The sequence below is a fragment of the Chinchilla lanigera genome, unplaced genomic scaffold, assembly GCF_000276665.1.
Source record: "Chinchilla lanigera isolate Chin_1 unplaced genomic scaffold, ChiLan1.0 scaffold00092, whole genome shotgun sequence".
NCBI classification, from domain to species: domain Eukaryota; kingdom Metazoa; phylum Chordata; class Mammalia; order Rodentia; family Chinchillidae; genus Chinchilla; species Chinchilla lanigera.
In genome coordinates this window covers 6567451-6580148 of record NW_004955493.1, presented here as the reverse complement: position 1 = coordinate 6580148, position 12698 = coordinate 6567451, and the positions used below count along the sequence as shown (strand labels likewise).

Genomic DNA, 12698 nt, shown 5'->3' with positions numbered 1-12698 from the left:
TACATAGTGAGTTCAAGGCCAGCCTGTGAGAAAAAAAAAAAGTTTTTTAAAGGTTGAGGATGTAGCTTAGTGATGATAGAAGCCTTACCTAAAATGCACAAGGCCCTGTGCTCAGCAGCCAGTACTGCAGAAATAAAATAAGAACCCACTCAGTGCTCCCTGCACCCCTGTTCACCGCAGGAAACTGAGGAAGGACTTGAGCTCAGGGTCGTAAGGCTCCTTGCCCTCACTGACCCCTCACCACTACACTGAGAGCCTCTCCTCTGCGTTGCTTGCCCGCCTGCCCGCCTGCATCCCAGGGTAGCCGCTCCATTCCTCCAGCAGCTGCGCTGGTGGAAACCAAAAGATGCCCCCATCTCTGAGCAGGGTGGGGAAGAGTGGCTCGGAGCAGCTGCTTCTCTGAGGAAGCTGACACCAAGGCCAGCCGCTCAGCAACAACTTGTGGCTTTGCACCCAGCCCTGGGGTCCCTGCCCACCTGGCTGCCACTAGCCTGCACCCTGCTGTCCCTTTTTCCCACTGCTCTTCAGACTTTCCTGTGACCCTGGCATGTCTGTCTCTGGGCTCGCCTCCCCCCAGCTCCTGCTGTGTCATTTCCCCTAGACCTGTCCCCCGAATCCGCCCCCTCCCCATCCCTCTGGTCTGGAGCCTCTGCTTTATTGAGGTTCCTCAGGTGGCCTCACCTTCCTCCTCCGCCTCCTCCAGTGGGGCAGCCCCAGTTCTGAGCACACCCCCAGGTCTGGCCCTCATTCTCTCTTGAGGGTGGCTGCCTCAGGGCCAGAGAAGGAAGACCATGCGCCTCTGGGGTCCACCACACAAACCCCTTGTGTCAAAAAGCGAGTGTGGTGTAAAATGAGGTGACCCTCATGCCATGACTTGGGGTGACCCCCTGCCCCCGTCTGAAACAGTTATTCCTCGCCCTCTGCCATCAGCACATTCTGTAGCCTCTTGGGTTACCTGGCTGCCTGGGTGTCCCATGTTCTTGAGGGGGGGATTCCCTGTCAGGAATGGAGGGGGGAGCTGAAGGCTGTGTTCCCAGAGGCTGAGCTACAGCGACAGGGAGGGGAGCAGTTTAGGGGAGAGCCAGGAAGTCCTGGCTTTGCTCACCAGGGCCTGGACACTAAATCCCTTGTTGATGGCTGCAGCAACCCCTCCCTAGGGTAGGGTTACCACCTTCTGCCCTGTCCCCTTGGCCCTCTACGGCCACTTCCTCTGGTCCTCAAAAGATGTTCTCCCTGACTTGGGTCCCCCAAAGGCATGGAGTGTCTCTGCTGCTCTTCCAACCCAGTACCCGAGGGAGGAGATGGGGGCGATGAGAACAGGCTTAGGGTGGCAGCGTCCCCTGCGAAGCGGGTGAGGGAAACGGAAGGTGAGGCCCAGAGCAGGAGGGGGCTTAGGGAAAGAGCTGGGGGATGAGTTTGGGAGGGAAGTTCAGTGCAATGGGGACGTCTAGGCAACAGGGGGAGGGGTCAGCAGCAGATGACAGAAAGTGAATTCTCTCCCTGCCCCACACCCCCTGCCACCTTTGCTTCCCTCATGAGTGACATCTCAGGCTGCGGCCCCACTGTTCCCCTCTGTCAGCAGAAATATCTCTCTCTTCTGACCCCTCCTGCTGGAGTCTCAGCCAGCCAATCCCTGATCTGGGGGAGGGGGGAGCCTGGCCCCCCACTCCCTCATAAGGACCAGCTGGGGGGTGTGGGGGTGGCCGGCTGCTGCAAGTGGGACGGGGTCAGAGCTCTGTGGAGGGAAGAGAAGTCTGGGGGGGCAGGCGAGAAAAAGGGAAGAAACCCAGGCCAACAGGCAGGTGGACACACTGAGGAAGGCCCCCCACAAGTGAGAGCCCCCCCAGAAAGAACACACCACCCCTGGCCCCCGAGAAGGGAGCACAATGGAGGCCGCACACGCCAAGACCACAGAGGAGTGTTTGGCCTATTTTGGGGTGAGTGAGACCACAGGCCTCACCCCGGACCAAGTTAAGCGGCATCTCGAGAAATACGGCCCCAATGGTAAGTGCCCCTCGGAGGAGAGGCCGGTAGCCCTTTCCTGCGCGTACACACGCGACACGCGCGCGTACACACCGCACCCTCACACACCCTCTCCGGCCCCCTCCTGGGTATCTGAGAGCCCTGGTCCAGGGCTGCTGGAGGGAGAAGACACTGAGATCTCAGGGTCTCTGAGACGCGGAGCTGGGCGGTTTCAGGGGATGACCTTCATGAACCTGATGCCCTTTCGGTAGTCTGATTCTCTTACCTTAGCCACAAAATCCTGGGGGTGGAGGCATGAGGCTGAACCCCGAATGAAAATGTCCTTTTCTTCTTTTTCTCTGGGTAGAGCTCCCCGCTGAGGAAGGTAAGTTACTGGAAGCCCTGAGCCCCCACAAATGCCCCCCTCCCGTGTCCTACTCTATCTTCTCCTTAGAGAGCCCACATCCCTTCCCAAAGGGCAAATGTCCCGCTCCAAAGATTACAACCCACAGGGCAGACGTCTCCAGGCGCTCTCTCCTTGAGGCGTCCTCCCCTTGAACCGCTGCCCACAGCTCCGAGGAGCCTGCTTCTGGACTCCTGGCAGCTCCCCGCGCGCTCCTCTCCTACAGAGCTGCCTGCCCATCACCCTAGGGATTCAGGGCGCTCCAGCCCCTGGACCCCCGCCCGCGAGCACAGCCCCAGAGCTTGAGCCTTAGGACCTTAACCCCGGGGTCCCCTCCCCTTGCCTCTGCCCCCAGGGAAGTCCCTGTGGGAGTTGGTAGTAGAGCAGTTTGAAGACCTCCTGGTGCGGATCCTTCTCCTGGCCGCCTGCATTTCCTTTGTAAGTGTGAGAGGGCACTGAGGGCTGGCTGGGGTGTGACGGGGTGGGGGGATCAGGAGTCCGCTCGGGTGGAAAGCTGGGCTCCCAGTCCCGGATCCTCCCGCCCAAGCCCCGAGCATCCTATCTTCCAGACCAGAGCTGGGTGCTGGTGGGGGGGCTGGTTCCCGTCCTCTGTCCTCTTTCACACTCCGCAGGCGGGTTTTATTTTAAGCTTTAAGGGCGTTCTCGGCCAAAACACTGAAGCTAAGCCACCCTCGCAGCTTCAAGAGCTTCGAGGGCTCGGGTTACTCCCTAAGCGACGCGCCCGGCTCGGGCTCCAGCGCGGGCTGTAACTCCCGGGGCCACGACCACTCCCGGCTAGCCCCGCGCGCGCCGCTCCGCCAATCCCCGCGCGCGCTGCGCCGCTGCCCAGCCCTGCCCGGCCTCTGACGCTGATTGGTCGAGGAAAGACTCGCGCAGAGAGGCGGGAAAGCGCTGCTTGTGCGAGGTTGGCTGCAGATGTGGCCGAGGCCCCTCCCTCCGCTCCCCGGGCCGCCGAACCCCAGCTCCTTCTCCTCGCCCGCCAGCCTGACTGGTCCCTAACCCCTCTCCGCCTCCCCAGACCCCGCGCAGCCTGCGAGCTACTTTCTCCGCCCTCCTGGCCTGGGCGCTTCTGCCCCGGGACCTGCCCTAGCGTCCACAGCCGCTGCTGGGGGCTCCTTGCCATCATCCCAGGGGCCCATCATACAGTTCACAGTTGCTTTTAACATCTTTGTGCTACTGGAAGACAAGACTCTGGAGGCAAAAAACAATCCTCCCGGCCCCTTGGTCTCCTTACCGGAGGCCTGGTCCACCCCAGAGCCCAAGCTGGCACGCTACCCCTTCTGCCTTCTCAGATTTGCTCCTTGACATTTGCCAGTGGCTGTTGCCTGGCAGTGGCAACAGCTGGGCCGGGGTGTGTACAGGAGGCCGTAACCCTATCCCCGCTCCCGCTCCCTTGTGAAATTGGAGCTTCCCTGCCTGGGCTGTCGGGGAGGGCTGTGGGGGGCCAGGCGCCTGCTGGTGAGGACCACAGGGTGTTTCCTATCGGGTTTTGGCTCCCCCGAGTGGCATGGATGTGACTGCGGGGGTAGTTGACTTGGGTGTTCCCTGAGCTTTGCTTACAAGCCAGCAGTTTGGTTAGGAAACCTGAAAGCATTCCGGGTCAATCCTGAAGTGGTATGTGTTTGTGCTCCCGGGTGCGCGCTGAGCTACGCGGCAGTGGCTGCGCGCATGCTCCGAGCCCGCGAGTGTAGAGCCTTACACAGGTACAGGGCTGCAGGCCCCCGTGTGCTCCTACAGCTCCTGCACAGTCTCACCCTTCCGCTGTCTTGCTCTATTGGCTCGGGAGGCTGTGTGACCCGTGATTCTCGCCTCCCGTGCTCCTCAGGTGCTGGCCTGGTTTGAGGAAGGCGAAGAGACCATCACTGCCTTTGTTGAACCTTTTGTCATCCTCTTGATCCTCATTGCCAATGCCATCGTGGGGGTTTGGCAGGTTAGCCTTTTTTTTTGTACCGGGAATTGAACTCAGGACCTTGTGCTTGCGAAGCAGGCGCTTGTGCCACTGAGCTAGATCCCCAGCCCTGGCAGGTTAGCCTTGACTCCCTCCCCTGGGGCCTAGCACTCAATCTGAAGCCAACATGCCCTCCTCCTCTTCCATCACTTCCCCTGGCCTCACCTGGACCTCTGGTCCTCTCACCTCGTTGGGGAACGGGACGGAGGGATACAAAGGATCGGGAGACTGCGAACGACTGTCACTTGTTGGCTGTGTGACCTGACCCTGAGCAAGTTCCTCCACATCTCTAAACTTTGATTTCCTCGTCTGTAAAATGAGGCTACTATTCCTAGTCCTTTCTTCTCTTTTGTTTTTGTTGTGTTTTGCTTTTTTTTTTTTCTTTTTGAGACAGGGTCTCGCTATGCAGTTCGGGCTGGCCTTGAGCTCACTTTGTAGCCCAGGCTGGTCTTGAACTTGCAACGATCCTCCTGCCTCAGTCTCCCGAGTGCTGGGATTACGAGCATGTGCCAGCACACCCAGCTTGTCGTGTTTTTTGAGACAGGGTCTCGATTGCAATTCAGGCCAGCCTTGAATTCACTATGTAGCCTGGGCTGGCTTCAAACTCGCAGCAATCCTCCTGCCTCAGCCTCCCGAGTGCTGGGGTTACAGGCGTGCGCCATCACTCCTGACTATTAACCCTAACCCTATCGCTCAGGTTTGTGGTGAAATTGAACACAATGAGGGTGAAAGTGCCTGGCACACAGTAGGATCTCAAAAAACATGCTGTCTTGTTATCTTTCTTCCTCCTACCTTGCTGTCCTTTACTTGTCCCCTGCTTCCTGGTTTTGTTTGACTACTTATTTGTTTATTTATTGCAATATTGGAGGGCTTTTTTTTGTTTTTTGTTTTGTTTTTGTCTTTTTGAGACAGGGTCTCACTATGCAGTTCAGGCTGGTCTTGAGCTCACTTTGTAGCCCAGGCTGATCTCCAGTTCACAGTGATCCTCCTGCCTCAGCCTCCCAAGTGCTGGGATTACAGGCGTGCACCAACCACGCCTGGCTGTGATATTGGAAATTGAACCCAGGACTTGTGTACTAGGTTAAATCCCCAGGTTTTTTGTTTTTTGCTTTTTTTTTAGGCAAGATCTAAGTCTCCAAGGCTGGACTCAAATTTGCCATCCTCCTGCCTCAGCCTCCCTAAGTGCTGGGATTGCAGGGTGGTGCCACCACACCCAACCTCTTTTTGCTCTGCCCAAACCCCTCTTACCTGTCCTAAGTCATAAGTGATAGCTTCCTCAACACACACACACACACACACACACACACACACACGCACACACACACACCTCTGCCCTCAATGGGCAGCTGGAACTGTATAACCCCGCCTCCTTGGTGATGTCCCTTTCTCCCCCAGGACCTTGGTCCCTGCTCCTCCATCTTTGCACCCCTCACCTACCATCCTGGTGCATGCAGTCCAGCCCCCTCTCTCCCTGTAGCCTTACTCCCTCTGACAGCCCGCCCCCCTCCACCTCTCCTGCAGGAGCGCAATGCGGAGAACGCCATCGAGGCGCTGAAGGAGTATGAGCCCGAGATGGGGAAGGTCTACCGGGCTGACCGCAAATCAGTGCAGAGGATCAAGGCTCGGGAAATGGTCCCCGGGGACATTGTGGAGGTGGCTGGTGAGTGATACGAGCGAGTGGTCCAGGCTGTGAGGCTGTGGGTCGGAGGCCAAGAAGGTGGGGCCTGGTCCGGCCTGCTCCTGGTGTTCAGAAGGATGGAGAAGTCTCTGCCTCTCCTTCCCAGACTCCTCGGGAGGTCACCCCAGGACATTCGGCCACAGCACCCCCTCCCCATGAGAGCCTGGGCAGGAACAGCCAGTCCTGTCCCGAGGCTGCAGGCGGACCCCTGCTCCCCCTGCGCTCACCAGCACTTGCAAGCAACAGGTGGAACCCAGTCCTTGCCAATGGGCCCGTCTCCACCCCCGCGGAGCCTGGCTTCCCTCTCCTTGCAGCCGCCCGCAAGCTTGGTCAGCTTTCAGTCTTGACCTCTCGGTGCCCTTGGGGCCTCTCAAAGGGGAAGAAGTGAGGGCAGAAGGGAGGAGGGGGGCTGAATCTCAAGCCCCCAACCATGTAAGGGAAACTCCGGTTCCAGCTCGAGCACGGGACCTGGGAGGAGGGGAGCTCAAGGAGCGCCCCGCCCCCGGCGAGGGACACTTAATGCCTCCCAGGGAGGGGTGGGGGCCGGGTGGCTAAGATTACTGGGATTCTGCCCCCTTCAGCGGTTTTATATTTGCCCTGCGCAGGCCTGCCCACCTCTCCAGGCCCCTGGCATGGGGACTGTATCTTTCTAGGCCTCCGTCCCTCCACTAGACACCCATCACCACCGGGGGATGTACGGGGAGGAGGGTGAGGGAGCCGAAGACCCCAGCGCCCCACTGCAGGGCCGTCTTGCTGCGGTGACAGTTCGGAGTCGGCGTCAGGAATGTCTATAATTAGGCTTGGGTGAGGGTGTCTGCCCCACTCCATGGCTGACCTCCTCCCTCCTCCGTCTGCTTCCTCCGGCACGGGACGAGGGCCCTTAGGGACCAAGGGAAAGGAAGGCAGATGAGCCCTGTCTCCAGTCAGGCAAGGCCTGAGAGGTCTCGGAGTCTGGCAGGAGTCTGCCTGTGGATGCTGGCCTCCACCCTGGGCCTCCCTGCCCCTCAGCCTCCTTGGCCACCAGCCCACACCTTGTTTCTGGCAGCGCCCCTCCGTCCCTGCCCGCCCTGAGACCCCGGGCCTGGTGGCCGTGCCCTGTGACCTCCCCGCTCTGCCCCGCATATCCTTTTACTCGCTTCCTGCCAGCTCACTCTGCTCTGCTGGGTGCTCATTTTTCTCTTCCTCTGCTTTGATTTTTCTCAGCTCTGCACTTTCTCCCTGCCTTCCCTCTGTGCACTCCTCACGCAGCGCTTCCCTCCGACTCACCCCGATTTCTCAGCTCTTTCCTGGCCATCCCTCCTGGCCTTCCCCGCTCTTGTCTCCCTCTCTGTGTTGCTGTTTCCCGTTTTCAGCTTTAGCCAGCCAGTCTCTAGTTTTCCCTGCCGTTGTTCAGGGTACATTTAATGAGCATGTACTATGTGCCAGGAATTCTGCTGGACCCTCCCGTCACAGGCTTGAGCCAGTGGGAAGACATGCGTTTAGCAAGGTGACAGTAGGGATGGTATCACTGAGGGAGGCTTGCTGGGGCCCCAGGGGCAGACGCAGAGGGCCTGACAGGAGCCTTGAGAAGGATGGAAGAGGTGAGGGATTCAGACAAACACGGGGCCTTCCTCAGGAAGAAGGAACACTCCATTCCCAACTGATCGTGTGCTTCTCTACTCTCTCCACAGTGGGGGACAAAGTCCCTGCAGACATCCGGATCCTTTCCATCAAATCCACCACCCTCCGGGTTGACCAGTCCATCCTGACAGGTCTGCCGGCCTGGGGAGGGAGGGAGGGTGCAGAGAGGGGGGACCTGACAGGACAGGCACGGGGAGGGAGAATGCCCAGCAGTAGGGCCTTTGCCTGGCTCCATAGCGGAGCAGTGTCAGTGTAGCTCAGCCTTCCCTGACGCAAGGGATCATGGGAGAGGACTGGATGTTTGGGGGCCGTTTTCTGTGTGGCCATCGATCTACCGTTTCTACACGGACATAGGGACACCCATAGTCAAAGAACTGTCCCATCAGATGCAGGATGAGATGGCTGCTGTTTCTCCACCTTGAGGGAGAAGCTGAACAGCAGGGGACCTTCCCCAAGCCCCTGGGAGGCAGGCTGGGTCCCTGCCCTTAGTGTAAGGGAGGCTGAACCCCAACAATGGGCTTCCCCTCCCAGGATCACGCTGTCCGGCTGATCTCCACACAGCCACCCGCAACAACCCATTTGGCTACTGCCAAGACACTGCCCTAAGGTGTACACAGTACTGTGCACATTTTACAGAGGAGGTCTGGCTTGGTGGTACATGCCTGTAATCCCAGCCCTTGGGAGGCTGAGGCAGGAGGATCACTGTGAGTTCGAGACCAGCCTGGGCTACAAAGTGAGCTCAAGGCCAGCCTGAACTGCCTAGCGAGACCCTGTCTCAAAAAGACCAAAAAAAAAAAAAAAAAAAAAAAAAAGTCTTACAGAGGAGCAAGTGGCTATAAGTGGTCAACTGTAGCTTGGTCAAGGTCTTTTTAGCCTATGTGCAGTGGATTTCCCATGTGGCTCCAGCAGCTTCCTCCTGAGGCCAGACTCCAGTATGTTCCCTTGCTCTTTGCCAGGCCCTGTCCTGCTGAGGAGGGAGTGAGTTTGGGGCAGGAAGTGGGTGTGTGTGTGATGTCATCTAAAAGCGCCTCTCGGTCCCTTCTCCACAGGTGAGTCTGTGTCTGTCATCAAGCACACAGAGCCTGTCCCTGACCCCCGAGCTGTCAACCAGGACAAGAAGAACATGCTTTTCTCGGTGAGTTGTCTGGGCCCCTGGTGTCAGGGAGAAATATGGCAGCATAAGCAGAGATGAAGCTCTGCCGGGCGTGGTGGTGCACACCTGTAATCCCATCACTCGGGAGGCTGAGGCAGGAGGACCGTTGTGAGGCCAGCCTGGGCTACAAAGTGAGCTCAAGGCCAGCCTGAACTGCATAGCAAGACCTTGTCTCAAAAAGCCAAAAAAAAAAAAAAGAAGGGATGAAGCCCCATAGCGGGGTTGCAGCCTAAGGCTCAGCCCTCACCTGATGCCTTGCCTCCTTCTCACCTTCCCAGGGCACCAACATTGCGGCCGGCAAGGCCTTGGGGATCGTGGCCACCACCGGCGTGAACACCGAGATCGGGAAGATCCGTGACCAAATGGCTGCCACAGAGCAGGACAAGACCCCTCTGCAGCAGAAGCTCGATGAGTTCGGGGAGCAGCTCTCCAAGGTCATTTCCCTCATCTGCGTGGCCGTCTGGCTCATCAACATCGGCCACTTCAACGACCCCGTCCACGGGGGCTCCTGGTTCCGCGGTGCCATCTACTACTTTAAGATCGCTGTGGCCCTGGCTGTGGCTGCAATCCCGGAAGGTATGGCAGCCTGGTCTTCTCTGCCTACTTGCGAATCTCATCCGCAGGGACTTTCCCAGTGAGGTAGCACGAAAGCCTCAGGACCCGATGATATCTTTGGGGGCCGGAATCAGCGACCGGATCCCTCTTTCCCGCCTCGCTGTTCCCTCACGCCCTTCCCTGCCCACAGGTCTTCCCGCTGTCATCACCACCTGCCTGGCCCTGGGCACCCGCCGGATGGCGAAGAAGAATGCCATCGTGAGGAGCTTGCCCTCCGTGGAGACCCTCGGCTGCACATCTGTCATCTGCTCCGACAAGACTGGCACCCTCACCACCAACCAGATGTCAGTGTGCAAGGTCAGGAGCAGCACCGGGCGCTCCTGGTCAGGAGCCTCCAAAGATGGGGTTTTCCTTTCATCAGCGGCAGCTTCTCCAGCTGCCCAGGAAAATGCTCAAGGGCAGACAGAGCCCCCCGCCCCATTCCCCTATGAAAGAGCTTGGCCAGACCGCTCACTGCAGTCACAGTTCCTGTGCCGGACTCAGCCATGGGCTCTCTCTGACCCTCTGTGTCAGTGCTTTCAGGGGACAGCCTCCTTAGCGCCATTTTCAGAGGAGGAATCGGGCCCTGGATGATTCAGCGGCTTGTCCAAAGATGCGCAGTGAATGGGCAGCTGAGCCAGGCGTGATGGCTGGCACCTGTGGTCCCAGCTATGCCAGAGGCTTGGGCAGGATCACTTGAGTCCAGGAGCCTGGATAATGTAGCAAAACTCCATCTCAGAAAGAAGGTGGCAGGATTCTTTAAAATTTTTTATTTTGCGGTAGGGTCTCACCAAATTGCTAAAGGGCCCAGGCTGGCTCAAAATTGTGATCCTCACCTGGCTTATACAATAATTTAAGTATGTAAAATAAAACACGTAAGATTTTTTTTTTTTTTGGTTTTTCTCCGGTACCGGGAACCGAACTCACGACCTTGCGCTTGCTAGGCAGGCACTTTGCCGCTGAGCTAAATCCCCAGCCCCCAACACGTAAGATTTTGTTTCAAAAACAAGAAGGGCCAGGCATGATGGCACACGCCGGTTTTCCCAGCACTCAGGAGGCTGAGGCATGAGGCTCTCTGCAAGTTTGAAGCCAGCCTGGACTACATAGTAAGTTCAAGGCCAGCCTGAAATATATAGTGGAACTTTGCCTCAAAAAACTCAAAAGATAATTAATAAATTGATAAAATAAAACGTAGGAAGGACCGGGGGTATAGCTCAGTGGTAGAGCTCTTGCTTGGCATATTAAATACCCCAGGTTCAATCCCTAGCACACACCCCTAATAATAATTATAAGAATAGGAAAATACACAGAATTATAAAAGCAGTTGATGATTGAAATACAGTTGTCAAAGTGTTTTGAAAACAAGTATGTATTTTAGTAGCGTATGTGTCTTTTTTGTTGTTGTTGTTTTTTGGTATCAGGAATCGAACTCAGGACCTTGTGCTTGCCAGGCAGGTGCTTGTGCCACTGAGCTATATCCCCAGCCCTTATATGTGTGCTTGTTAATGCATTAAATGATGAGTTCTAGCAGTTGGTCTAGAAATTATCATAATGTTGAAGCAGTGGTGAGTGCGAATGATGCCCTTTTAGCTGCAACAATGGCAGTGGGACGCGAAAGTGTCTGTGATTATATTGGTGACAGAATCACAGATTTGTTTTTTGCTTGCTTTTTTTTAAAGACATGGTCTCACTGTGTTGCCCAGCCTGCTCTTTTTTTTTCTTTTTTTCTTTTTTTTTTTTTTTTGAGACAGGGTCTCACTATGCAGTTCAGGCTGGCCTTGAGCTCACTTTGTAGCCCAGGCTGGTCTTGAACTCACAACGATCCTCCTGCCTCAGCCTCCCGAGTGCTGGGATTACAAGCGTGCGCCACCATGACCGGCTCCAGGCTGCTCTTGAACTCCTGGGCTCAAATGGTCCTTCTCTCTCAGCCTTTGGAATAGCTGGGACAATAGGTTCAGGCCACCATGCCCAGCTCAAAGTCATCGGTTTTGCTGCAAATATAGTCTGTTGACTACATTCATAACTGGAAGGAACCCAGGCCCGGTGATGCCTGCCTATAACTCCAGCACTCTGGGAGGCAGAGGCAGGAGGATTGAAAGTTCAAGCCCAAGCCAGGGGTAGTAGCACATACTTGTAATTCCAGGACTCGGTAGGCTGAGGCAGGAGGATTACTGTGATTTCTAGCTTGAACTACCTAGTGAATTCTAGACCAGTCTGAACTACATATCGAGATCTTGTCTCAAAAATCAAGCAAGTAAGCAAGCAAACAAGCAATCATGAAAGTTCAAGTCCAGCCGGGGCAATGTAGCAAAACCCTGTCTCAAAATAAGAATTTAAAAAGGAGGTGAGGATGTGGCGCAGTGCAGATTCCCTGGATTCAGTCCCCAGCACCCACCCCTTCTCACAAACTGGAAGGAAATGCTAAATGTCAGAGAAAAAAATAAAGATGTAGCTTTTTGGCCATCTGTGCTCATGGACTCGAGAGTGTGTCCATGGACCGCAGGTAGAGAACCTCTGCCCTGAACAGTTTTAAGGGTTAGCGTTCCATGAAATATAAATCGCTGCTCTGTGGAACTGGGGGAGGGGTGTGGCTCCATGGCAGAGTTCATGGTTAGCATGTTCAGGGTCTTGGGTTCAGTCCCCAGCATCACAGAGAATTCCTGCTTGGAGGAGTGAGGGGTGTGTAATCAGACCAGCAAGAAAAGCAATACCCATGACTACCTGGGAGACCCACAAGGGTCCTGTGGGTATTTAAAGTCTTAGAGAAAGCTGATGGTGAATGCAACGGGTTCCACTTTTTTTGTGGAAAATTTTCTCCATTTAAGTGTAGAACCCCTCTTTTTTTCTTACTCTTTCTTCTTTTCCTTTTTCTCTTCCTTTCTCTCTCCCTCTCTCTGTCCCTCTATCCATCCCTCCCTGTCTCTCTCTCTCTTTCTCTCTCTCTCTTTCTTTTGACAGTCTCACTATGTAGTTCAAGATAGCCTTGTCTCACTGTGTAGCCCTGCAGTCCTCCTGCCTCAGCCTCCCAAGTGCTGGGATCACAGGCGTGTACCACCACACCCAGCTCAAACCTGACCTAGAATGTGATTTAACCATTTCTCTTCTTGGGAATGAGAAGTCCAGTCTCGTTGTGCTTGCTCTGGGATGGGCAAAGGGGCGGCTGCCTGCAGGGCATCTGTTCTCTCTTTTTTTTTTGGTCTTTTTTGAGACAGGGTCTCACTATGCAGTTCAGGCTGGCCTTGAGCTCACTTTGTAACCCAGGCTGGTCTCGAACTTGTAAAGATCCTCCTGCCTCAGCCTCCCGAGTGCTGGGATTACA

At 56.0% G+C, this 12698-nt stretch overlaps 1 protein-coding gene across 1 annotated transcript in view; it reads left to right on the top strand.

The window, feature by feature from the left end:
• Positions 1 to 1687: 1687 nt before the first annotated feature.
• Positions 1688 to 12698, top strand: part of Atp2a1 (ATPase, Ca++ transporting, cardiac muscle, fast twitch 1) — an 18467-nt gene continuing 7456 nt past the window's right edge. The window contains exons 1-9 of the mRNA XM_005405160.2: positions 1688 to 2004; positions 2330 to 2347; positions 2721 to 2803; positions 4212 to 4316; positions 5856 to 5994; positions 7683 to 7763; positions 8682 to 8767; positions 9064 to 9361; positions 9531 to 9697. Of these exons, the coding sequence (XP_005405217.1) occupies positions 1887 to 2004; positions 2330 to 2347; positions 2721 to 2803; positions 4212 to 4316; positions 5856 to 5994; positions 7683 to 7763; positions 8682 to 8767; positions 9064 to 9361; positions 9531 to 9697 (1095 nt within the window). The 5' untranslated portion in view covers positions 1688 to 1886. The remainder of the gene's footprint in view (positions 2005 to 2329; positions 2348 to 2720; positions 2804 to 4211; positions 4317 to 5855; positions 5995 to 7682; positions 7764 to 8681; positions 8768 to 9063; positions 9362 to 9530; positions 9698 to 12698) is intronic.